This window comes from Myotis nattereri (assembly GCF_964212035.1).
Source record: "Myotis nattereri genome assembly, chromosome: 2".
Lineage (NCBI taxonomy): Eukaryota > Metazoa > Chordata > Mammalia > Chiroptera > Vespertilionidae > Myotis > Myotis nattereri.
Genome location: NC_138076.1, coordinates 211,737,747 through 211,762,017, shown reverse-complemented (window position 1 = coordinate 211,762,017; position 24,271 = coordinate 211,737,747). Strand labels below are relative to the sequence as shown.

At 48.6% G+C, this 24,271-nt stretch overlaps 1 protein-coding gene across 1 annotated transcript in view; it reads right to left on the bottom strand.

Moving 5' to 3' along the window:
• MEI1 (meiotic double-stranded break formation protein 1) overlaps positions 1-12,300 on the bottom strand; it is a gene marked incomplete at its 5' end in the record, with an annotated part of 59,207 nt that extends 46,907 nt beyond the window's left edge. The window contains 8 exons of the mRNA XM_081084058.1: positions 475-589; positions 2,002-2,132; positions 3,589-3,792; positions 4,299-4,404; positions 5,572-5,645; positions 7,810-7,860; positions 8,970-9,093; positions 12,163-12,300. Coding sequence (XP_080940184.1) covers positions 475-589; positions 2,002-2,132; positions 3,589-3,792; positions 4,299-4,404; positions 5,572-5,645; positions 7,810-7,860; positions 8,970-9,093; positions 12,163-12,300 — 943 coding nt within the window. The remainder of the gene's footprint in view (positions 1-474; positions 590-2,001; positions 2,133-3,588; positions 3,793-4,298; positions 4,405-5,571; positions 5,646-7,809; positions 7,861-8,969; positions 9,094-12,162) is intronic.
• Between the last annotated feature and the right edge of the window lie 11,971 nt (positions 12,301-24,271).

Here is a 24,271-nt window from a genome sequence, read left to right as displayed (position 1 = left end):
CAATGAACATCCTTGTTAATTTAAAGAAGTTATTTCCCTTCTTTGATCCTCAGTTTCCTTATTCATAAAAATAAAATATGAGGGCCTAAATGTGGCAACATTTACAAGCACCTTGGGGAATATTTCCTGGCTCATAACAAGCCCTTGGGAAACATTAATTCCCTTTGCCTCCCCGGTGCATGAGTCTTGTCACCAGCCCACACTGGGTGTTTTTTCCTAGATGGTCAAACAAATGATGAAGATCAGTAACAAACTGCTCAGGGTCATATAAGAAATCTGGAGCAAGAGAATTGAGACATCACGAGACCTACTTCCTAGAGTCTGTCCTGTAAAACTGAACCTGCCCCCAACCCATCCCTCCAGGATGCACTATCACCGAACCCCAACAAGACTGCTGCTGCTGCTGCTACTGACTCAAGGGTCACCAAGTCAGAACTCTAGGGTCCTTGGAGGAAAGGTCAAAGGGGCCCCTACCTGGGATGTCAGCATGAATGAAGGCCGGGGCATGCTTCGCTGGCGAGTGGACCAGCACCGCAGTTATACAGTGGGCACTGGCCACCTGCAGAATCTCATCCCTGGAAAGGAGGAGCTGGAGAAACAGGAAGCAGAAAGTGCTGGTTACACACCTGACAGGACCAGAAGCACACAGCCTGAGTGCCTCAGGGCAGGAACCTAAATGTCTCTGAATCCCTCCTGCACTACCAGTCACCAGGCATGAGGATGGCGCTCAGGGAGGGCAGTTACAGGTTATGGAAAGGAGTCTCTATGCACAGCAGCAGCTGAGAAATAGAACAAAACAGTGGCACTGAAAGAACACGAAAACCATCACCTAGAAGTGATGTGTCTCACCACCAGGATGGCAACAGCAAAATAAACATAGAAAAGAGGGTTGTTGTGTTTTTTTTTGTGGGGGGAGGGGTCAGAGGCACAGGACTTGATCTTTAGATTTCACAGACCTTGTGGGGACCATTCTAGAGACATCCAAGGGGAACAAGGAGGAGCAGTCTGCCCAAGCTTTTTTTTTTTTTTTAATATACTTTATTGATTTTTTACAGAGAGGAAGGGAGACGGACAGAGAGCGAGAAACATCAGCTGCCTCCTGCACACCTCCCACTGGGGATGTGCCCGCAACCAAGGTACATGCCCTTGACCAGAATCGAACCTGGGACCTCTGCCCTCAGGCCAATGCTCTATCCACTAAGCCAAACTGGTTAGGGGCTGTTCTAGCTTTTTAACCCCTAACTCACCTATCCCCAACTGTCCTTTCCCACTTCTGACCAGAGCTCCTCCTCTTTCCTGCAGGAGTCCCACAGTCCGGTCAATCAATGATACTCCTGCCAGCAGATGAGGATTATAGCTCTGCCAAGCCCTGTGCTGAGCCCTTCAGACAGACAGCCAAGCTCAGGTCCCACCCTAAAGAGGACCCTGGCTGATCAACCACAATATGGTGAGTAAGCGCTGTGACTTAGGGGCACCTTCTACCTAAAAAAACGAGGGTGACAGGGGAGCCCTCTAGGCCTTGAAAGCTGAATCAGAGATCAACATACAACGGAAGGCAAAGGGGAAGCGCATCTGCACAGCTAGCCGGGATGTCCTAGAGTGGACAGGACCAGGGAGAAGCTGTATATGGCTGGAGCACTGGGCTGTGGAGTAGTAGACACAGGTGAGGAAGGCTGAAAGGGTAAACAGGGTCCAGAGAAAGAGGGCTCGGGTGCCACGCTGAGAAGCCTGAGCTGTATCCCTAGAACAGCCGAGGCAGCTTTGTTCCCGCTGTGGCAGGGACTCTTCACTCCCAGGCAGCCCGATGTGAAGGGGAAGATGCAACATAAGGATTCACAACTGAAAAAAAGTGTACTTTGAGTCTTTGAACAGCATGCTGTTTGGCTAGTAAGGAAACGCTTTGTAAATCCTGACGGAAGGAGTGGTGGATGAGGACAAGGCCTGGGACATTCGGGTTCCCTCGTCACTGAATCTGGAGACAGGGAATCACAAGACAAGGACCTTTTTGAGCACCAAAGGCAGTGTGGTCTCTCCTGGTGGCCCCTCAACACCGTCCGCACTTTCCGCCAGGGCTGACTTGTTCATGATCATGGACACAAAGAGATCATACTTCAGCAGCTGCCTCAGCAGACCTGGAAAACAAAGGGACGGAAGTCAGGCAAGAGGAGCAGAGCCACCAGAGGACACCTAAGGGAGCTCCTCAGACAGCCCCTCGGAACGTCTTTATGTCTCCGAAGATATTCCCAAGTATTTTGTTTTGTGTAATGCTATTGTAAAGGGCATTGTTGTTTTAATTTCTTTTTCAGATAGTTTGTTGTTAGTATGTGGAAGCACAACTAATTTTGTATCCTGCAACTTCACTGAATTAATTTACTAGTTTAACCGTTTTTAGGGTTTTCTATCCCTATATATAAAAAGCCAGTGTCTGCGACGATCGTGACCAGTCACAACGAGGGCGGGTGGGCAGGGCGGTGAGCACAGAGAGCAGTGGCAGGCGGGTGGGCGGGGCTGCGAGCATGGTGGGGCAGCAGGCGGGTGGGCGGGGCTGCGAGCATGGTGGGGCAGCAGGCGGGTGGGCGGGGCTGCGAGCATGGTGGGGCAGCAGGCGGGTGGGCGGGGCTGCAAGCAGCAGCGGGCAACTACACGCGATTTTGCGCCCTGGGCCTCTAGTATATGAGAATTAGAGTACTATTTTAAACAGAATTCTACCTTTTTCTGTGCAACCTCCATAACAGCACTTTCGACACTAGACTCTAACTGTCCACATCTGGACTATGAGCTCCCTCAGAACAGAGCATGGGTTTGATGAATTTTATGATTCAGAGCCCAGCACAGAGCCTGGCTCAGAATGCATGCTCACTGTGTGTCCCTGGACTGTTCATAACAGAGTTCTTGGCTCAAACTGGGAAAAGAAACTGTTGTCACCCAGACTCTGCTTTTCCCTGTAACTCCTGCCTAAGGAGCCTCAAATTACATGCAAAGAAACCTGGACATCACCCTGGAGGCTAGAGGAAGCTACAGATGATTTTCCAAATAGGGAAATCTGACAGGATGCAAGCTGTGTAGGGTGAAGATGAACTTGGCAGCAAGTACAGGGTGCACCAGGATAGGCAGTGAAGACTGGAGGCAGAAAAATGGCTGTCCACTTTCTTTCCTCTTCTCCTTCCAAAGGCAATATTCTTTTTCTTTTTTTAAAAAATATATTTTATTGATTTTTTTACAGAGAGGAAGGGATAGAGAGTTAGAAACATCGATGAGAGAGAAACATTGATCAGCTGCCTCCTGAACACCTCCTACTGGGAAGTGTGCCCGCAACCCAGGTACATGCTCTTGACTGGAATCGAACCTGGGACCTTTCAGTCCACAGGCCGATGCTCTATCCACTGAGCCAAACCAGTTAGGGCCAAAGGCAATATTCTTAAGATGCCACACCAACTCTACGCATCTTTCACAGTCTGTGCATCTTATCTCCCAAACCCATGGCTTTGCAAAGCAGCAAACTTCCCCACCACTAGAGAGCCTATACCTCAAGTCCTCAAGCAAAACCTCAAACACTTTCTCTCTGTTCTCTGCAGCCTGATGTTTTACCCAAGCAATTGATCTGTAGCTCCTTTGTCTGGGCACCATCCAGCGTGGAAAGGAAGAGAGGGCACAGCTTCTCCCGGAAATGGCCCGAAAGCACCTCAGCTGCGGTTGGTGAGGAGTACAGCTTCCCATAGAGGTAGCAGACAGAAGCTTGCACCCCCTCGCTGGGGTATACTAAACCTCTTACCAGATGCTCCATCAGGTCACCTGTCCAGAAAACAACCAAGGGGCCAGGGGAACCGCACAATGTCAACTGCTACATGAAACTATAAATATTGCTCTCAGTGGGGAAGTGATGATAATCCCCAGTAGTCTACCACAATAAATTATTTCTGGGCACTTAATCAAAGGGGACACTAAAGTCTGGAAAAGTAAAGTGATTTACTCTTGGGTAAGTCCTCTGTGCGATACGTATTGCATTTTACTGATAGAAAACAGTGCTTCTAGATTTCAGAATTAATTCCTCCTTCCCCCCAAAACGAAGATTCATACTAGGTACTTAATTAGTTGTTTTAAAATAGTGAATATAAAGAACCCAAGACCAGAGCTGAGAAGCACTTTTTCAAATTGGCCAACATAGAGTGCATTTTGCAGCTGGAAACCAAAGCTTAGAAAAGGAAGTAATGAAGTTGTAGACAAAGAATGGACCATCCAGATGGAAGTGATCAAAGCAGGTGAAAGGGGAGCAGAAGCTCTTCCTCAGAGGCACTCACGATGCTCCATTACAAGCTTGTCGGCCAAAGCAGGGATGGCATCCACCAACTTGCCGAGAAGGGTCAGGGTGGCCAGGCTGCCTCGCATGGAGGGCATGGTACAGAGCTACAAAAAGTGAACATAGTCCACTCCATAAATTAGGGTCAGGACAAAGCTCCCACAAAATTTACCTTGCCCTATCCACACCAAAGCCCACATTGTGCGTGTCTCTCCCCACTATCAGTAATCAGCCTCTTTAGCTAAGTGTCTGTCTCCCCATTGGGCTGGGAAGTTCCAGGGGAAAGATTCCTCTCAGTTGGCAACGTCATAAAGGCAGAATTCTGGCTCAGTGCAAAAAAAAAGTATTGCTATTATCATTGCTACAGCTACTGTTATGGAACACTCTATATGCTTGGTACTTCACAGGGAGAGTCAATAGTATATATTTCGCCTTTCCTATTGACTAACTGTAGCACCTTATGTAAGACCCTTAACGCCACTGTGGGAAATGATAATAATATTAACTTCATAGGGTTGTTGGGAAGACTGAATGAGATACTGCATGTAAAGCACCTAAAACAATGACTAGCTTATAGAAAGTGTTCATAGGGTTAAATGGCATCATCATCATAAGTACTGATATATATACTTATAAATCCAATCTAACATATTAATCACATACAGAGTAATTATAGTGACATGATAATTTAATATCATTTATAATTACATGTTGCTCTTGATGGTGTTAAGATAAACGTGTCTTCCTTTGCAAAAAGGAAAAGTGATTCTGATCATTCCAAACTCTTAAACACAGCGCCAAAGCTGCTTGTTTCATTGGCATCTGACTGTACTGGAGACAGCAGGTTAAACATGCCCATTCAGTGCTCACCTTAGATGCTGATAAAAACAAATGCCTTCAGAGCAAAACACTGTATACAATTCAGACCAAATAAAAATACTAAGTCAAGATAATGAACTTATTTCCTTGATAAATTCATCAAGGAAATCTGTATTATATTTAGGAGGACATAAAGAATGGCCATGGATGATTACGCTAGAAAGATGGGACTTCACCACATGGAGGTAGCATTTGGGAGATTGAAAGGGGAAGGTAGGAAGTTGCAAGGAGTACTGAAGCAGGAGCAAAAGACCCAGGCCCTAGCTCTGGCTCTGCCACTGACTCAGTGACCTCAGGCAAGTCCCTTTTCCTCTCTGGATTTTCATCTCCCATCTATTCAAAGAAGGGTTGGCCCAGCTCTGATATCTGAGGGGTACTCACAGCCATTGACTGACCTCTTTGTGGCACTCATCCAGCAGGCAAGGAATGGTCTGTTCTAATTTCAGCTGAGTTGTAAGCTGGATAAGGACTGAACAGACACAATAGCATTATTAATCAGAAGACAACCCAGAGTTCACCTTCTATAGCCCTTCTACTCAAAGTCATTTGCTTGTGCTAATTGGTATTAGTATTTTCTGTCTCCCTCATTAAACCATGTGTGCACATCCAAACCAAAGAATTTCTGTCTTCAGTTTTACATCAGTAGTTCACAATTAGGCTGCACATAAGAATCACCTAGGAAGCTTAAAAAAATACCAATGCCCAAGACCAATTTAAATCCGAATCTCTAGAGAAAGAACCTAAGCATGAAGATATTTTTAAAGTTCCCCAGGTCAGTCTATTGTGAAGCTGAGGTTGAAAACTGCTATTTATATTAGCTCTATTTTTTTCCTTCCTCAGAATGTGCTCCTTCATGTACTAGAAAATAGAATTATGATTGAGTTCCTTTGCCAGTAATTGCCAACAATATCACATCTCAACCCCAAACCCACCCTTCTATACAATCATGTGTGATGCTTCCGCTGGTGTTTGGAGAGGGGTAGAGAAGAGGCTGGCTCTACAAAGTGTGGGAAAAGCTGCCAATGAAACTCAGCCGCTGCTGTGGGAGGCTCTGTCACTTCCAGGGTAAAGGATGATACTAAACAGGAAGAAAGCAGGGAGCAAACAGGAACAGTGAGGAAGGAGCAAGTCCTTCTCCCTCTGGTTTTACCATCTCCATCTAGGGCCCACCACCTCAGTGAAGTTCTTGGAGTCTGTCTGCTGAAGGTTTTGCAAGCTGTACTGGCACCCATCAGAAGCGAATGGCTTTAGGATTATAGCCCCATTCAAGAGTGGCCTTGAGGAAAATAGTGAAATCTCCCCTCCCCGGCCAGTAGTCAGAACTTCAAGTGATACATTTGTTTGTCCACCTCCTCTAGATCAGTGGTTCTCAACCTTCCTAATGCCGCGACCCTTTAATACAGTTCCTCATGTTGTGGTGACCCCCAACCATAAAATTATTTTCGTTGCTACTTCATAACTGTAATTTTGCTACTGTTATGAATCGTCATGTAAATATCTGATATGCTATATGTGTTTTCCGACGTCGCGACCCTCAGGTTGAGAACCGCTGCTCTAGATTGAAAGATGGTCAGAAGTACATACAGATCGTGTTAACTTATTATCTGTTTGTTAGAGCTGCTGACTGTGTTGCTGGATGGTCTGGATTTCATATATTGGGTCCTTCCTCCAAATTTATAGTTTTAATAATTCCAACCTTTCCTTTGTTTTCCCAGCCTAGGAATGGGAGCTACTTCTGAAACTGCTACCTCTTTTTGTCTTCAGTTACCCAGTTAATAATTCTTCATATTATTTTTTTTCTGTTCAAATAACATGTGTGGTTTGTTTCTTGACTGGACCCTCTGATACCGTTCTTGCTCATTCTGCAAGAATTCTCTCATCTCAATGCTCTTATCTTCCTTCTCATTGAGCTTTTTATAGGTAAACCCATGCACTTCCACAGCGAACCTATGTGCAGACAACTTCCAACCAACCCATATGAATGTAATAAAAACAGCGTTTTGTACATCTTTGTAATAGCACTCATCAGCTCTTGTTATCTACCAGCCAATCTTTCCTCCACACTGTAAACTCATAGAGGGCAGGACCATGTCTTTTGTTGTTGTTAACCCTCACCCAAGGATATTTTTCCATTGATTTTTAGGGAGAGTGAAAGGGAGGTGGGGGGTGGGGAGGGAAGTAGGGAGGGGGGGAGAGGGAGAGAGAGAGAGAGAGAGAGAGAGAGAGAGAGAGAGAGAGGAGAAATATTTATTCAAGGGAGACACATGGATCAGTTGCCTCCTGCACTCGCCCCACCAGGGCTAGGCATCAAACCTGCAGTCTTGGTATGTGCCCTTGACCGGGAATTGAACCTGAGACCCTTCGGTGTGTGGGCTGATGCTCTAGTCACTTAATACACTGGCCAGGGTGGCAGGACCATGTCTTATCCATCTACGTATTACAAGTGTCTAATACAGTACTTGGCACAGAGTAGGTGCCCAAGAAAGAAATGCAGACGTAATGACTAACAACTAATTGAGCTTTCTTTATCTCTATCTAAAATGGAACATTTCATCAAGATCTCAAACAACCACAGCTCCCGTTCAGGCTGACACCCCAGCTTCAAATGCCAAGTGCACACGGTTTCACCTTACCTTCAATGCAGAGGTCTGCCGTACTCCCATCTTCCACACTGCGTAACAGTCCTTGGAGGGGACGGAGGTAAGAGGGGGGAGTTAATAGTAAAAGAAAGATAAACCCACAAAGGCACTCTGTGACGTCTAAGACTAATAGCAGCTTTGGGCAACGTCCCAGCTATCCTTAGCACCAAACACCTAGAACCGGAATTTTCCCCCAGGTCTGTTACAGACTCCACACTGAGCCACACGGACTTTTAATCCTTTTAAAGCCAGAGTGGGTCATTGAAAGTCTGGGTTCGTGGTCAGCAAACTGCGGCTCGCGAGCCACATGCGGCTCTTTGGCCCCTTGAGTGTGGCTCTTCCACAAAATACCACGTGCGGGCACGCACATACAGTGCGATTGAAACTTCGTGGCCCATGCACAGAAGTCGGTATTTTGTGGAAGAGCCACACTCAAGGGGCCAAAGAGCCGCATGTGGCTCGCGAGCCGCAGTTTGCCGACCACGAGCCCAGACTTACAATGACCCACCCTGGCTTTAAAAGGATTAAAAGTCCGTGTGGCTCAGTGTGGAGTCTATAACAGACCTGGGGTAAAATTCCAGTTCTGCCAGTTGTTAGCTGTGACCTCCCTAAGCCTTAGGGATCATCGCCTCTCCCTTAAAGTACTGCCTTAGCAGTTAAAAGCCGGAAAAGCCTCTGGCAGAGAAAAGTGCTCAGTACACGTTAGCTCCCCTCCTCCCTAAAAGGGCTTATTCCAAAGAGTATTATAATTGTATTAGAAGAAGGAACATCTTAATACGTCTCATTTTACACATGAAGAAACTGAAGCACAAGAAAGGGGAAGTAACTGAATTAGGGTCACAGCCAGGTCAGCAGACTCCAGTCTGGGCCTTCTGATCCTGTTCAAAAACCATAAAAGACTAGACTTTTTGAAAGATCACACATTTCCCATATTCATCTTCAAATTTTCACTAACTTCTTAGCTGTAATAACCATATAATGCATCACGTATCTTAGAAAGGTGACCAGTTCTTCATCATTCTGACCAAACAATTTGCTAGTAAGTTAGTGTTACTTTGAAAAAAGTCTAAATTATCTTTCCAAGACCATCTCTCCAAGACCCCAAAAACAAATATACATGCAATATGCATGCCAAGTTTCCCTTTTAATCTCACCAAAAAGCATTCTTATGAAGTGGATACAGACTCTCTGATCCTGAGCCAGCAGCGGCACGACCAGGGAGGTGTGCCTCAGGAGGACATCTCGGAAACAGGACAGCACGTGCTTCTTGCGCACCAACTTGGGGTACATGAAGAAAAATATTCAGTAGCAAACAAGCCTCAGCCATTCTGAACCCCCAAAACTGAAATTATATATACAATACATAAATATACAACATAATTACAAGATGATACTGGAGGGGTCATCCTATTTATGGTCAAATCAATGATTCCCTCTCATTATTGATGTTTCTATCTATCTATCCTAAAGGGAGTGTGGAAAGGATATCATTTACACACAGGAATCCATGTGTTCATACAGAGGATTGTACATGAGCTAAGGTTCCTAATACCCTGTGTTTACACAGCACTTTACTGTTCACAAATCACTCCTTTACCTACTTGCTCATTTAAGCCTAACAAGTTAGTTAGCAAAGCAAGCAGAAGCAGGTATCATTATAGCCATTTTGGGGGTAACTGAGGCTCAGAGACTGTCCCAAGGCCTCAAATCTAAGTCTCCAACCAGATCTTGTCAAAGGCCAGGGCTCTTTCCACTTCAACAGCCCAGCAGAGTGATACGGTGAGGGTGTGTGTGTGGGGGGGGGGATCCTTCATGAACTTTTCAGAGGTAGGTAGAAAAAACGCATCCTTCCATTCAACACAGACATAAATCTTCACACTCAATTCACCTAGTAGTTGTGCAAAGTGCTGAAGATTGTAGCAAAAGTTGGGTCAAAAGGGGGATAGAACAGAAACATGGGTACAACTGACTACGTCACCCTTTCAACTGGTGAAAGGTGAAACTAAGGAAAGTGTGTTCGCACTGAAACCGGTTTGGCTCAGTGGATAGAGCATCAGCCTGCGGACTGAAAGGTCCCAGGTTCGATTCCGGTCAAGGGCATGTTCCTTGGTTGCGGGCACATCCCCAGTAAGGGGACGTGCAGGAGGCAGCTGATCGATGTTTCTCTCTCATTGATGTTTCTAATTCTCTATCCCTCTTCCTTCCTCTCTGAAAAAATCAATAAAAAGTGTGTTCGTTAAAGGTGAAGTTGGCCCTGGCTGGTTTGGCTTAGTGGATGGAGTGTCAGCCTGCAGACTGAAAGGTCCTGGGTTTGATTCCAGCCAAGGGCACGTGCCCAGGTTGCATGCAAGAGGCAGCTAATCAATGATTCCCTCTCATTATTGATGTTTCTATCTCTCCCTCTCCCTTCCTCTCTGAAATCAATAAAAATGTATATTTTTTAAAAAGGTGAGGTTGCATCTCTTATTGCCTCTAACTTATGCTATTGCAAATCTGTTTTCCTTCACCAATAACTCCTACATAATCCATTAAGCTAGCGCTCTAAATGAGTCCCTCCAAAAAATCTCAATGACTCTCCTTCACCTCACAATCTGATTTAGCCCAAGTGCCTTAGCTTGGATTCAAACTCTTCAAGGAACTGAGCTTAACCTGGTTATGCAACCTCAACTTCCCTTCAAACATTCTACTTCCCCAAACTCATCCTTGATAATTAATATCCACCTCCTGGGATAAGATCCCCCATCTCTTCCAGTCCAAATCTTACCCATCTTCTCAGGCCTAATTCAAACACTTCCTCCTCTAAAAAAAAAACCTTTCCTAATTCCCCTCCTTATCCCACACAGCACGTGACCAGCTAGATTCATCTTTGAAATTCCCAATAATGTGCTCTTCTTCTCATCTCCCCCTACCGCACTGTCTTATTCATCTCTGTGTCTCTGACTCACTCACGGCCCAAGAATGACAACCTCAGAACTTCGGGCCTCAGCAATATCGCAGATGTCATCAGCGAGCTCAGCAGTTCTCACTGTAGTCTGGGGACCCTGAGAAACCCCTTCCAGGGGATCCATGAGATCAAAATTACTTCATATCACACTAAGGTGCTATTTGCCTTTTTCACTCTTATTCTCTCACAAACGTATGGTAAGCTTTCCAAACATCACACAACATGTGATAACAGATTAAATGCATACATGAAAATCCAGCTGTCTCCAAATAAGCCGGCCATTAAAGACACCTCCAAAAACGTAAAATAAAGCCAGTACTCTTCACTATCTTTTTCGTTTTGGAAAATGTAGTTATTTTTCACTTGTTTAAATTATAATGCTTATACATTATACACTTAAAATAGCAAAATGGTAAATTTTAGGTTATGTATTTTTGCCAGAATAAAAATTATGTTAATGGGAAATAGATTTACTATTGTTTTTTAAGTAGATTAATATTTTAAATTTTTGTTTTGCTTTCTAGTACAGTAAATATCAGTGGCGCCCTCTGGCGTGGCTCAGTGGCTGAGCGTCAACCTATGAACCAGGAGGTCGCGGTTCCACCCGGGTCAGGGCACACGCCTGGGTTTTGGGCTCCATCCCCAGTAGGGGGCGCACAGGAGGCAGCCGATCAATGATTCTCTTTCCTCATTGATGTTCCTCTCTCTCCCTTCCTCTGAAATCAATAAAATATACATCAATCAGTGGCTATAACCCACATACTCGTAAACAAAAGCTCTTTGGGGTTCTCAACACTTTTTGGAAGTGTAAAGGCTCTCTGAGGACCACTGATACGGCCCCTCCCGGCACCGAGACCCGGATTCCCTGCCCCACTCACCCTCCCCGCTGACTGGGCGGGAGGCGACCCCCCAAACCCTCCCCGGATGCGGCCGCGGACCGCGAAGCTCAGGGCAAAGGTGGGCGAGCCCGGGGGACAGCGCCCACGCTCGGCCCGCTCTCGCTAGCACAAGTCTTCCCCTCACCCCACTCTGCCACCCCCACCGCGGTGGGCCTCCCCGGCTCATTTCCACCCTCTGGAACCTGGAGGAAGTGAAGGGCCCCGGTGCGTGTGCGCCTGGCCCCGGGGGGCGGGGGGGGGGGCGGGGGGCGGCGCAGGCGACTGCAATGGAGGAGGCCTGAGCCAAGGCCGGAGCCTGGTGAAATGGAGCGAGGTCAGCCTCTGGCAGGGCCGCTGGAGAGAGGGGGGGAGGGCAGGCGGGGAGGGCCCAGGGTTACCGCGCCCGGGACAGGCCCACTGGGGCACCGAGTGTGGAACGGGCCTGGGGGGGGACGGGGCTGAGCGGGTGCAGGGAAGAAGGCGGCTCTGGCGGCCGGGGGTGGGGGGGGCGGCGGGGGGGCGCACCGACACCCCGGGCTCCGGCAGCAGCTCCAGCACGCAGGCCAGGCAGAGGCGTGGGCACGCGGGCAGCAGCCAGCGCGGGTGGTGCCGGTAGTGCGCCCTATTGAAGAGCAGCACCGCCTCTTCGTCCCTCACAGCCATCTCTGCGCTCACGCGGCGGCGGCAACACGTTTTCCCCGCGCAACTCGCGCGCACGCGCATAGGAAAGAGCCCCCCGCTGGGGCGGGGGAGGAGGGAGTGTAACGCGCCTGCGCAAGGACCAGAGCGCGCGCCACCTAGCCAAGCACTCCCTCCCGTGGTCTGCAGTCTTCATCACATGGAAGATTGAAAAGCATTTATAAAGAAATAAAGAAGCTGACGTTCCCTGGGAAAAGGAAGCAATCTATGTCTATTAAAAACTTAAATGAGCGATTTCAGGTATTTTTATCTAAACATTATTAGCATGATTATTTTAAATTTATGTGACATCTTGCCCTAACCAGTTTGGCTCAGTGGATAGAGTGTCAGCCTACGGACTGAAGGGTCCTGGGTTCAATTCTGGTCACGGGCACATGCCTGAGTTGCAGGCTCGATCCTATGCAGGAGGCAGCCAATCGATGATTCTCTCTCATCACTGATGTTTTTTTCTCTCCCTCTCCCTTTCTCTCTGAAATGAATTATATATATATATACTAGGGGCCCGGTGCACGAAATTCGTGCACTGGGTGGGGGGGGGGAGTGTCCCTCAGCCCAGCCTGCCCCCTCTCACATACTAGGAGCCCTCAGGCGTTGACCCACATCACCCTCCGATCGCCTGATCGGCCCCTTGCCCAGGCCTGACGCCTCCGCCAGAGGTGTCAGGCTTGGACAGGGGACCCCCATCTCCCCCCGATCAGTGGCTCTGGCCCCCGCCCAGGCCTGAGGCCTCTGGCCCAGGAATCATGCCTGGGCAGGGGACTCCCATTTCCCTCTGATCGCTTGCTCCACCCCCCACCCAAGCCTGACGCCTCTGACCCAGGCTTCAGGCCTGGGTAAGGGGACCATCATATCCCCCCAATCCCCGGCTCCGCCCCCCACCCAGGCCTGATGCCTCGGCCAGAGGAGTTGACCCTCATCACCCTCTGATCACCAATCACCAGATCGGCCCCTTGACCAGGCCTGAGGCCTCCAGCAGAGGTGTCAGGCCTGGGCAGGGGACCCCCAGCTCCCCGCGGTTGCAGGCTCCACCCCTGCCTAGGCCTAACGCCTCTGGCCTAGGCGTCCGGCCCAGGCAGCGGGGACCTGCAGTGGTAGTGGGGGGCGCCGCAATCGTGGGCTTCGCTTTAGGCCCAGGCAAGGGACCCCTAGCTCCTGTGACTGCCAGCTTCGACCGTGCCCAGCTCCCATCGCTGGCTCCACCCCTACTTCCTGCTATCACTGGCCAGGGCGGCAAAGGCACCTGATTCTCCGATCATGGCTGGGGGGCAGGGCAAAGGCGGCCCCAGGGCCGCCTTTGCCCTGCCCCCCAGCTCTTAGCTCCCCCCTGGGTTTCCGATCACTGTCAGTGGCAGGGGGCTTCTTCCTGCTTTCCCTTTCGCCTCCCTGCATTGTGCCTACATATGCAAATTAGCCGCCATCTTGTTTCAGTTAACTGCCAATCTTAGTTGGCAGTTAATTTGCATATAGCCCTGATTAGCCAATGAAAACGGTATCGCCGTACGCCAATTACCATTTTTCTCTATTAGTGTAGATATATGTATATATATATATATATATATATACACACACACACACACACACACACACACACATAGATACATACATACTAGAGGCCTGGTGCATGAAATTCGTGCACGGGTAGGGTCCCTAGTTCTGGCTGGCAATCAGGGTTGACTGGAGCCTTTCTTCCCCCAGCTGCCAGCTGCCGGCCCCAGCCTTCCTTCATTCTGCACCTCCACCTGGTGGTCAGCGCATGTCATATTGAGCAGTCAAACTCCGGAGGGAACAATTTGCATATTGGCCTTTTATTATATAGAATATCACACACACACAAAAGAAAAAAAGAAGAGGAGGAAGAGAAACAGATCTCTCAACTTCTCCATGTACATGCACTAAGGAAAGTGCGTGTGAGGATGTGTGAGAACATAGTGAGAAGATGACCATTCACTAGCCAGGAAGAAAGCTCTCACTAGAAACTGAATCAGCCAGAACCTTTGGCTCAGAAGTTTTACTCTTGATTAAAACCAATAATTAGCTCCAGGATGTCCCACAGGTGGGCCAGGCAAAGCAACAAGTAATTATGGTTAGCAGTGCTTGAGAATTGGAGAGGTGGGGATGGTTTTTCTGTGGAGTCTGTTCATGGGCAGCAGAATCCCAGCCGGGAGATGCCCAGTGATCAGCCCCCTTCCTTGTGACCAAAAGGACACGAATAATGCTTTCCCCTGCAGAGCACTAACCCTCCCCGCAAGCAGCTGAGGCTGTCTGAGCATTTCATCTCGATCATAATTAGCGTGGAATAGGGCAAGACAGAGCCATGGTAGAAACCTCAGTAAACCCTCCTGTGAGGAGCTGGGGAGGGGAACTGCTGGGAGATGACATTGGGCTGACCCACATTCCCCACACCTTCAAAACCATAAAGTAAAAATGGCTTCTACCCCACCCACAAAGTATCCCAAACCCCAAAAGGGGGCACTTAGAAAACAGGTGCCAACAAAATCAGAACCCTACTGGTTCCAAGTAATTACGTTTATTAGAGGCTTTGGGGGCGAACAGGCTACTCTCATGCCTTCTCCAATGTGTTCTGAAGACTCTGGGCCTGCAGCCTATTTTCTAAAGCGATGCCGGAGCAGAAAACACCTCACATGCTTTAAAAAGTCGAGCTTTTTGGAGGCTGGTGGATTCCGTGGGGCCCCAGTTGGGTTTTCAGGTTCCCCTTGACCCTGGAGGCTTTCTGTCTTGGAAAGAGCGGCACCAGCACAGCAGTGACCCGGTGCCTGAAGGTCCCTCTTTGAGGAAGTGTGGACCCCGATGCTCTTCTCCCTTCCATGTGGGTCACCCACTGTGGGGAGCAGGGGAGGATCAGAACCCCTCAGGTTCAGGTTGGGGGCTGAGTGCTGAGGCTTGGCCAACTGCGGGGCCCAGGAGGTCTCGTTGAGACAGTTGATGCTCAGGCTCCTTGGGGCAGAGCGGAGACTCCCCTTGAAGCTGGAGGTATCTTTGGAGCAGGGGGAAGACTGCAGCTCAGCCCCTCTGCCCTCCAGGCTTTCTCTCCTCTGCTGTGTGGGCTGCTGACATTGGAGACTGGGGTGCTCAGAGGCCTCCTGGGACTCGCTCTCCTTCTGCCGGTGCTCATGGCCTGCCCTGGAGTATGAGGTTCTCCCTCTGCTGGGAGCCCCCTCTGACATCTGGGAGACTCCTGGCCTGACCATTTTCTCACTGGAAGGATCTCCAACACTTTCCTGGCCAGTCCAGTTCCTAGGCTCTGCTGCGGGCCTGGGGTTCCTGGGAGCAGGAAGCTCGGGGCTAGGAGGAGCCTCCTCCTGGACAGCCTGTTTTTCTATAGAGCCCCCAGGTGGCCTGACCCCCAAAGGGTTGGGGAGATGGATGGAAATGCCCTCGGGCTCTGATCCCTGTGGCCCACACTTCTCCAGGGCGCTGGCCTGTGAGGAAAGATTTGAGCTTTTTCTTGCTGGGGGTTGAACCCTCTGGAACTTCTCGGGGGACTTAAGGCCTGGCCTGGAGCCCTGAGCCTCACAAAGCCTTTCCTGCTGCTGTTGGAGCTCACAGGCTGCGTGTAATCCAGGGAGCTGCACCCCAGGAAAGGGCAGTAGGCAGGGATCTAACGAGTTAAAGAGCAAATGGGACTCCAGGATCCGCTGGGGGAGGCCCCACTTCAGGTGTTCAATCCTCCGCAGCATGAGGGACTCCAGGAGCAGCTGCTGGCTCTTCCTGAGGACTGGCCACTTGGGCAGGACAGTGAGGGCAATAGGAACACCCACCAGAGCTATGGCATCTTGGGGGTCTTGGCCACATGAGTCAAAGGGGTAGGAAGAAACCAAGTTCAGGGAAACAGCCAGAGACTGTGGGTTCTGGAGCTGCCAAGCCAGACTTGCATCCACTCTTTTGTCCCTTTGTCGGCTTCTCGGGGGTTTAGGCGGGGCCTGCAGGAAGGCTGGACTGATGCCCACTCTGGCAGGGGCCATGTTCTGGCTGGCCAAATGCTTTCCCTCCCCACTGGAGAGCAAGAAGAGTTCAGCCTGGTGTGCTAGAGGCTTCATCTCAGGACAGGTAACAGAGGCCACTACTTGTTCCTGGTCCAGGGCCCCAAACCCAGAGCCAGTGAGGATGAGGAGCCCCTCATCCCCAGAACAGTCAACTCGGGGATTGCCTTTAGCAGCATCCCGTTCTCTGACCTGGTCCTTGATTCCTCCCCTTGGAACTCCAGGTTCTCCAGCATCCTCAGCTCTCTGCTTTCTCTGGCTCCCTCCATCCCAGATTTCTGCAGCATCCTCATCTCTACCCCTTTTCTGGTTCTCTTCCCCTTGTATCTGGAACTTCCCATCAATATGACTTCTTAACTGTGTCTGGGTCTCTCTGCCATCACCACCTGTGGTCTCTCTCAGGTTTCTTTTTCCTTGTATTTGCATTCCTGCACCATTCTCCTCTCCAATCTGCTCCTGGTGCTCCCACTCTGATGAGCAGGTCTTTCCATTAACTTTACTTTTTAACCGTCTCGGGTTCATGCCTCTAAGTCTCTGGATCTTTCTACCATCTTGGCTTCCAACCTCTCTCTGGCTTCTCTTCTCCAATGTCTGATTTTTTGCATCGTTCTTTCCTCCACTCTGCTCCCAGTTCCTCTTCCCTGGTGACTGGTTCTCTCCAATGTCCTGATCTAACTGTTCCAAGTTCTCTCTTTCAGGTCTCTGGGTCTCTACACTTCCAGGTTCCCTTTGGTTTCTCTTCTCTAGGGTTTGAATTTCTGTGCCATTCTCACCTCCAGCTTGCTCCTCTTTCGTCCATTCTGCTGAATGAGTTTCTCCATCAATATTATTTGTTAATTCTCCCCAGTTCTGTGCATCAGATGCCTGGGTTTTTGCAGCATCCTTGCTTTTAATGTGTTCCTGATTCTTCCATTTCGGTGTGTGAAATTTTCCATTAGTTTCATTGCATAACTCACCTTGGTTTTCTTCCCCAAGTTCCTGGGTCTCTTTATTATCTTCACCTTTAACCCTTCGCATGTTTTCCATCTCTGGCAACTGAATGTCTGTACTAGTCTCATCTCCAAATTGCTCTTGGTTCCTCCTGTCTGGCGGCGGATGGGTGTCTACATGAGTTTCATCTCTTATCTGTCCCTGGTTCTCTGCCTCAGGTGCCAGGGTGTGTATGCCATTCTCCTCGCTGTCTTTTCTCTGGTCTCCCTTCTTTGGTGCCTGCATTTCTAGTCTACGTTCAGCTCCAATCTGGCCCTGATTCCCCCAATATGGTATCTCAAATTCTCTGTCAACTTCACTTGCCACTGGTTTCTGGTTTTCCCACAATGCTATCTGGATCACAACCCAATCCTCCCCTCTTATCTCCCTGAGGTTCTTCTTTTTAGATGTCTGGGTTTCCCCAGCATCCTTGCTTCTTCTCAGGGCTTGCTCACTCCACCCCACTTGCAATTCATGTCTTAGTTGTTTCTGGATCTCTCCCCCAGCTTTCTCACTTTTACCCTGGCCCTGCTTTTCCCACGCTGGTGTCTGGATTTCTGTAACATTCTCACTTTCAACACACTCCTGTTCTCCCCACCCCAGGAGCTCTACACCATTTGCTTGTTTTACTTCTCCCAGGTTCTCCCTCCCACATATTTGGGTTTGCACAACATTCTCAACTCCAACCTGGTCCTTGTTTCTCCTCTCTTCTGCCTGAATTTCTGTTCCAGTATCACCTCTAATCTGGTCTTGTTTTCTCCTCTGTGGCACTTGGAACTCCTCACCATTCTCACGTCCAGTCTGGCCCTGATTCCCCGTTCCTTGGGTCTGGGTCTCTGCATTAATTTTATATCTTGACTCTTCCTGGTTCTCTGCTTTATGTGCCTGGGTTTCAGGAAGAATCTCACCTCTAGCCGCCCTCTGGTTTCTCTTCCCTGGTTCCTGAGTTTGGGCTCTATTCTCAACTCCCATGTGGTCCCAGTTCTCCCACCCTGCCGTCAGGTCCTCTCCACCAGTTTTACTTCTCGCTAGTCTCTGGCTTGTCCACTCCAGGACCTTAGTCTCTGCATTGTTCTTCCTCCCAAAGTTTATTGGGAGTTGCCTTCCAGATGCCTCCATCTGCAAGTCACCCTCCAGGCTGCTCTCTCTCTGGTTTGCCCACTCTGGAGCCTGGGTCTCTCCAATATCCTCTCTGCTTAGTATTGGGTTTTCACTCCCTGGTGTCCAGGCCTCTTGTGGACAGTCCCAGGGCTTCCAGGTGGGTAGTCCCATTTGATGGCTGAAAGGAAAAGGCAGGAATTCTCCAGAGCAGAACTGCAGCCTCTGAGAAGAAGGGAGAGCAGTGGTTAAAGTGCTGGTGGTGGAATGGGACCCCATGCTGACAATAGGCTCCAAGGGCACTAACTCTACCTGGGAGTGGGCCAGCGGTTGCTCCATCCTTTGATGATACATGTCCAGGTCAGGGAGCAGTGGCTTGTGGGTCAGATGAGGGTGCTCATCACTGAGACACCAGGGTACCTGCCACATACCCCAAGAACTGTCCTGAGGGAGCATGCAGGTGCTTGAAAAGCAGGTGGTACAAAAGTTGGTCTCAGAAGGGGTATGGGAATCCCAACGTGGACACTGACATGGGTGCTGCCAAGAGAGCAGGTATTGAGCCCCTGATTCCCGGAGGCTCCTCCAGTATTCCCATCTCTTCTTTTGTGCCCATTGTTGAACATGAGCATCCAGGGCCCTGAACTTGCCAGAACTGAAGAATAATTTAGGCGTCGGGCCCAAACAAGCGTCATGTCTCACGGAGGGCACTGTCCACTTCTGTGGTGGTACCTGTAGGCGAGAACAGACAAGCAAAATGCGTGCACACATTCTCTCGTCTAATCCTCCAGATCAGAACTGCAATCCCCTGTATTCCGACGAAGGTGCTGGCGCTCAGGAAAGGGGGAGTCATTTCCCCTAGGGCAAACAGTAGTCATTCATTCAAAAAAAGATAAAACATTTACTCCGGGCCACGCAGTATTCTAGAATAGATGGTGGGGGCACCAGCATAAACAAGACAAAGTCCTTGCTGGGAGCTATCTTCTAGACAGGGAGAGACAATAGCCAAGTATACAGCATAATGTTAGCTATGGAAAAGTGTTCTGATGGAAACAAAAGCATTCAGGGAGTAGGGCTAGCTCCATTAGATGGACAGTCACAGAAGATCTCTCACAGGTGGTGGCGTTTGACTAGAGACCTAAGGGAAATGAGAAGCAAACCAAGTAACATCTGAAGAGAGAGCATTGTAGGCACAGGAGATACTAGTGCGAAGGCCCTGAAGACAGAACCAGGTCACGTGCACAAGAACAGCAAGGAAGCCCTGTGGCCGGAATGGAATGGGTAACGAGGAAAATGCTGGGAGATGATGTCAGAGAGAAATGGAGGAACAGATCATGCTGTCCTTGGAGTTAGGGTGAGGAGTTTGGATTTTATCCTGAGTTTGATGGGGAGTGTGTCCTTAAGAGTCATTACTGGGGCCCTAGCTGATTTTGCTCAGTGGTTAGAGTGTCGGCCTGCGGACTGAAGGGTCCCAGGTTCGATTCCGGCCAAGGGCACATGCCTGGGTTGCGGGCTTGATCCCCAGTAGGGGGTGTGCAGGAGGCAGCCGATCAGTGATTCTCTCTCATCATTGATGTTTCTATCTATATCTCTCTTCCTCTCTAAAATCAATAAATATATATATATTTTTTAAAAAGAGCCATTACTGGGTTTTGAGTGGCAAAGTACTACGATCTGTTTGTAAAAGTGTGTTCTGGCTCCTAAGCACAATGTTAGGCATAAACTGGGTGCAAAAGAAAACTTCTTGTATGATTCCACAATAGTCTGTGCTATTAGAAATCAGCAGACTTGTGACTGCAAGCTTCTGGGCTGCTGGTAATGGTCCATTTCTTAACCTGGGTGCTGCACATGCATGTGTTCAGTTTGTGAACATTCCTTGACCTATATACACTTAGAGTCTGTGTGTGTACATTTTCCTTAGATTAAATTTTTAAAAGAAAGAGAAAGAAGGTCATTCTGCTCTGCTGCCTGTGTGGAGCCCTGGCTGTGGCTGAGTGAGAGAAGTGGTGGGAAAATCCAGGTGAGACACAAGGGAGCTTTGGCCAGGAAAGTGTGGTGCGGTTCTGAGGAGTGATCAGATTTGAGATGCGAGATGCAAGCGGAGCCCGTGGTACCTGTAGATGGATTGGGTATGTGGAGTGAGGAAGAGAGGAGCCCAGGATGACCACTGGGCTTGGGGCAGGAGGACGTGCTCCCTGACCAGTCTGAGTTCCCCAGTATGATTCGTCTCTGTACACAAGCCATAGGACAGGGTTTTGGTGACAAATGACTGAGGGAAGGAGGTACGTGGGACCCCTCACCTTGATGACATTCCTCATGCTAGGGGGTGTCCTGATGATCTGGTGTCAATGGTGCCGGACCTGCTAGATCACAAGGAGGCAGAGGGCAAGCAGGTTGCCGCATCCCTGAGGGTCCCTGCAGCTCTGATCCCCAGAGAGCAGGTCCCTCACTGGCTCTCACTCAGGGCTCTGGAATGGCCCCACCACCGCACAGGCGCCCAGCAGGGGCAACAGCATGAAAAGCTTAGGTCAGGCAGGTGGCATTAGGGAGCTGGAGGGCAGGACTGGTGTGGCTATCCCAGCCAGGTGGGGGTGGGGTAGCCCCTGCCTCACAGGACCTCTGTCACTGAGGACACCTCACAAAGGAGCCTGATGCTCCAGTTCAGCTCCAGCCTCAGCTCTAGCTGCTACCTAACATGACTGAGTTCAGTGCAGGTAAGGGCAGCGCTGGGGGACTGCCCACAGGAATTAAGAGGAAGAAGAATTTGTCCTTTGAAGGAAGAGATAAGTTCCCCCATGGATGATGGGTGATGTAACCTGTAGTCTGCTTATTTCTTTCTTGCTATTAGATACTTTTATACATTTCTCCATGTCTATCCAATATCAAACACTTAATGAACACTGTATTAAACATATATGTTCTTGTTTTACCACCCCAAATTACTTTTCCCATCTCAGGATCAGTGTTGATGGGAGATGCTACCCTGAATAAATCTACTGTCTTTCACCTAAAGATTATATTCAAATTATTAAGTAACAGAGCTGACAGGGATATCAGCCAATCAAAATGGGCCAGGCCTTAACCCTTTAATACCTGGGTTGTAAGTGGCCTGTGGGGTCTTGGGAGAGTGGAATCATCTATTTAACCATTTGGGAAGTATTTCTCTATTTTACAAACCAAATATGCTACTCAATGTATCCTGGCTGAATGTCACCCCAGTTTATACTGGCACTCTCTCACAGACCTAAGACAGCCAAGGAGTGGAGGAGTGACCTATCTTTGGCTAAATGGGCTCTCTCTTCCAGGGCTCTAAACATCAAGAACAAAGATTCAAAGTAGGCATAGGAAGCTGGTGATAAAAAGAAAAGCAGCTCATGGCAGCTAGGAGCTGACCCAGCTTTACCAGTTAGACCTTGATGTTGCTAGGAGCTACCCTCATACTCATAGTTGGGCCTTGGTGTTTTCCTGCTAATTTCGTAGAACATCAATATTAGACAAAGCCACTCTAACTGTGAGAATCAAGACCAAAAAAAGACCACTCTTTAATCATGGCTGAACATGCTAGTAGACAAAAACATGAGCACTGTTGAAACTGCAAAAATAACCAAACACCCTCTTATCCTGGCTCATATGAGTGAGTGACTTTCTCAATTACAGCCTCAGTTCATTTCTTCCACCGTGTAGAAAAAATTTATCATAACGCCCACCACAGGATTACTTCCTGACGGTGTCTAATCTAGAGCAAATGCCACTTCCTTGAATACCTCCCTAAAATCACCGAACACAAGCCCAAATCCTATATTAAGTCTTTTCTAACACCCTCTTATTGAAAAGTCCCACCGTTCTTCACGGTGTGCATTCTCCCTTGTTGCAATGAGTAATACCGCTATAGGTGTGTTCTTGGTGGTCTCTGGCTGGAGGACATTGCCTGTGGATGGTCCTGTTCTCACAATCAGCTCCCCTTGAACCTCTGGGCTGCACCACAGAATATTTTCCCAAATTCCTTTTGGTTGCGTGCTACCAGAGGTCCCTAAGTGAAACAAGCATTCCCTTGGGGCTAGGCGTAGTGCCAGAAGACAGGTAGCCGTAGCGTCCAAAGCAGCTACAGATCCTGCTCTCACAGAGCTCCGCGTGGTTGGAACAGTGAACACAATAAAGACAAGGTCAGTGAGTGATACAAATGGCAAGTACAGGGGGCTTGTGGGTGCGCCTAAGAGGGGAAATTACCTGGTCTGGGTGATCAGGAAGGCTTCACTGAAGAGATGGTGAATAGGACCTAGCTACTCAGAACTCCCAACAGAGGGTGACGAAAGGGGCTGGAGGTATTGGGTGTGCTCAGGGTAGAAAGCGAAGGTGAGGCCCAGCAGCGTGAGCATCAACCTATGAACCAGGGTGTCACTGTTCTATTTCCGGTCAGGGCACATGCCCAGGTTGCTGGCTCAATCTCCAGTGTGGGGCATTGCAGGAGGCAACTGGTTAATGATTCTCTCTCATTGATGTTTCTCTCTCTCTCTCTCTCTCTCTCTCTCTCCTTTCCACTCAGAAATCAATAAAAATATATTTTTAAAAAATAAAAGAAAAAAAATGAAGGTGAATGGGGCTATAACATGCAGATGAGGCAGAGTACTAAGGAGGGGTCTAATAAGCCATGGCAAGGATTTAGGTTTTTAAGGACAGAAGTGTGGTAAAAGACAAATTCCTAAGGCAAGTTGATCCTGATCATATGTCAATATTAATTAACTGACTAGTGAGGGAAACAGCAAGATACAAAAGGGTGGGCTAGTTCTGAGAGAACATGGAAACTGAGTAATTATATAGTTGGGAAACGGATTAATTAGGTAAAATGTACGGTCTCATTATTCTTGGTCATGAAAACATCAAGTCCCTATCAGATCTGGAATATGATGGCCCAAGATGCCAGGTAGGCCAAATAACAAGCAGGAATTGTTATAAAAGACATAAAAAAGCAAATGATAAGAACACATCTATTAAACTGGAATAATAAGGTTTCATTCCCCAGCAGTGGTGGGTGGTAGGTCCAACTAATATGATAACAGGATCCAAGAGAGGTGAAGAGCAGAGCCTGCAACACAGGTCCTGCTCTTAAACAGGAGCCATTAATAGACATTTCTTAATTTGGAGACAAATTTTGTTCTTTGACAATCATATAGGATTTGCATGAGGTGAAGTTTGCTGGAGGGATTTTTGATGTAATAAATGCTCAGTCCTGGAGCCAGTTCAAACCCATCTGTTGTCCAATGCCACAACTCATCTCAAGCAGGGCAATTCGATTTAGTGAAACTAACCCAGGCTAAGAGCCCAAAATGCCAAGGTCCAGTCCTGGCTCTGCCACTGCCTCACTCTGATGGTGGGTAAGCAGCTTCCCCTCTCTGGGCCTCAGTGTCTGTAAAATGAAGGGGCTGGGCTGTATGATCCCTAAGGGTCCTCTACTTCTAGGTTTCCAAAGGAATTAACTGAAATGAGTCCTTAATGGTCCGAAGATATGCCTGACATCAAGCTGGAGAGAGATGAGTAAGGGCCATAAGCATCAGACAGGACCTACTGGAAGTGGGGAGGCGTGAGTCTAGCCTTAAATAACGGAGAGTTGGAGAAGCATAGAGAAAAGGACAGTATGCTGGGCAGAAGAACATGGCTGTCCTAGGACATCTCCAAATTCAACCCCCACCCCCAAGCCTGCTCCTTCTTGAATTCCCTACTCAATTGATTCCATTTCTGGTGGATCCCACACCCTTTCAGAAATCTTAACCCAGATAGCTGAACATGAAGGAAAACATTTAGGATTACTTATCACTATCCCCATACCTTTCCCTCTCCGGTGATGAGTCAAAAAGATGATTTTAAACACAAGA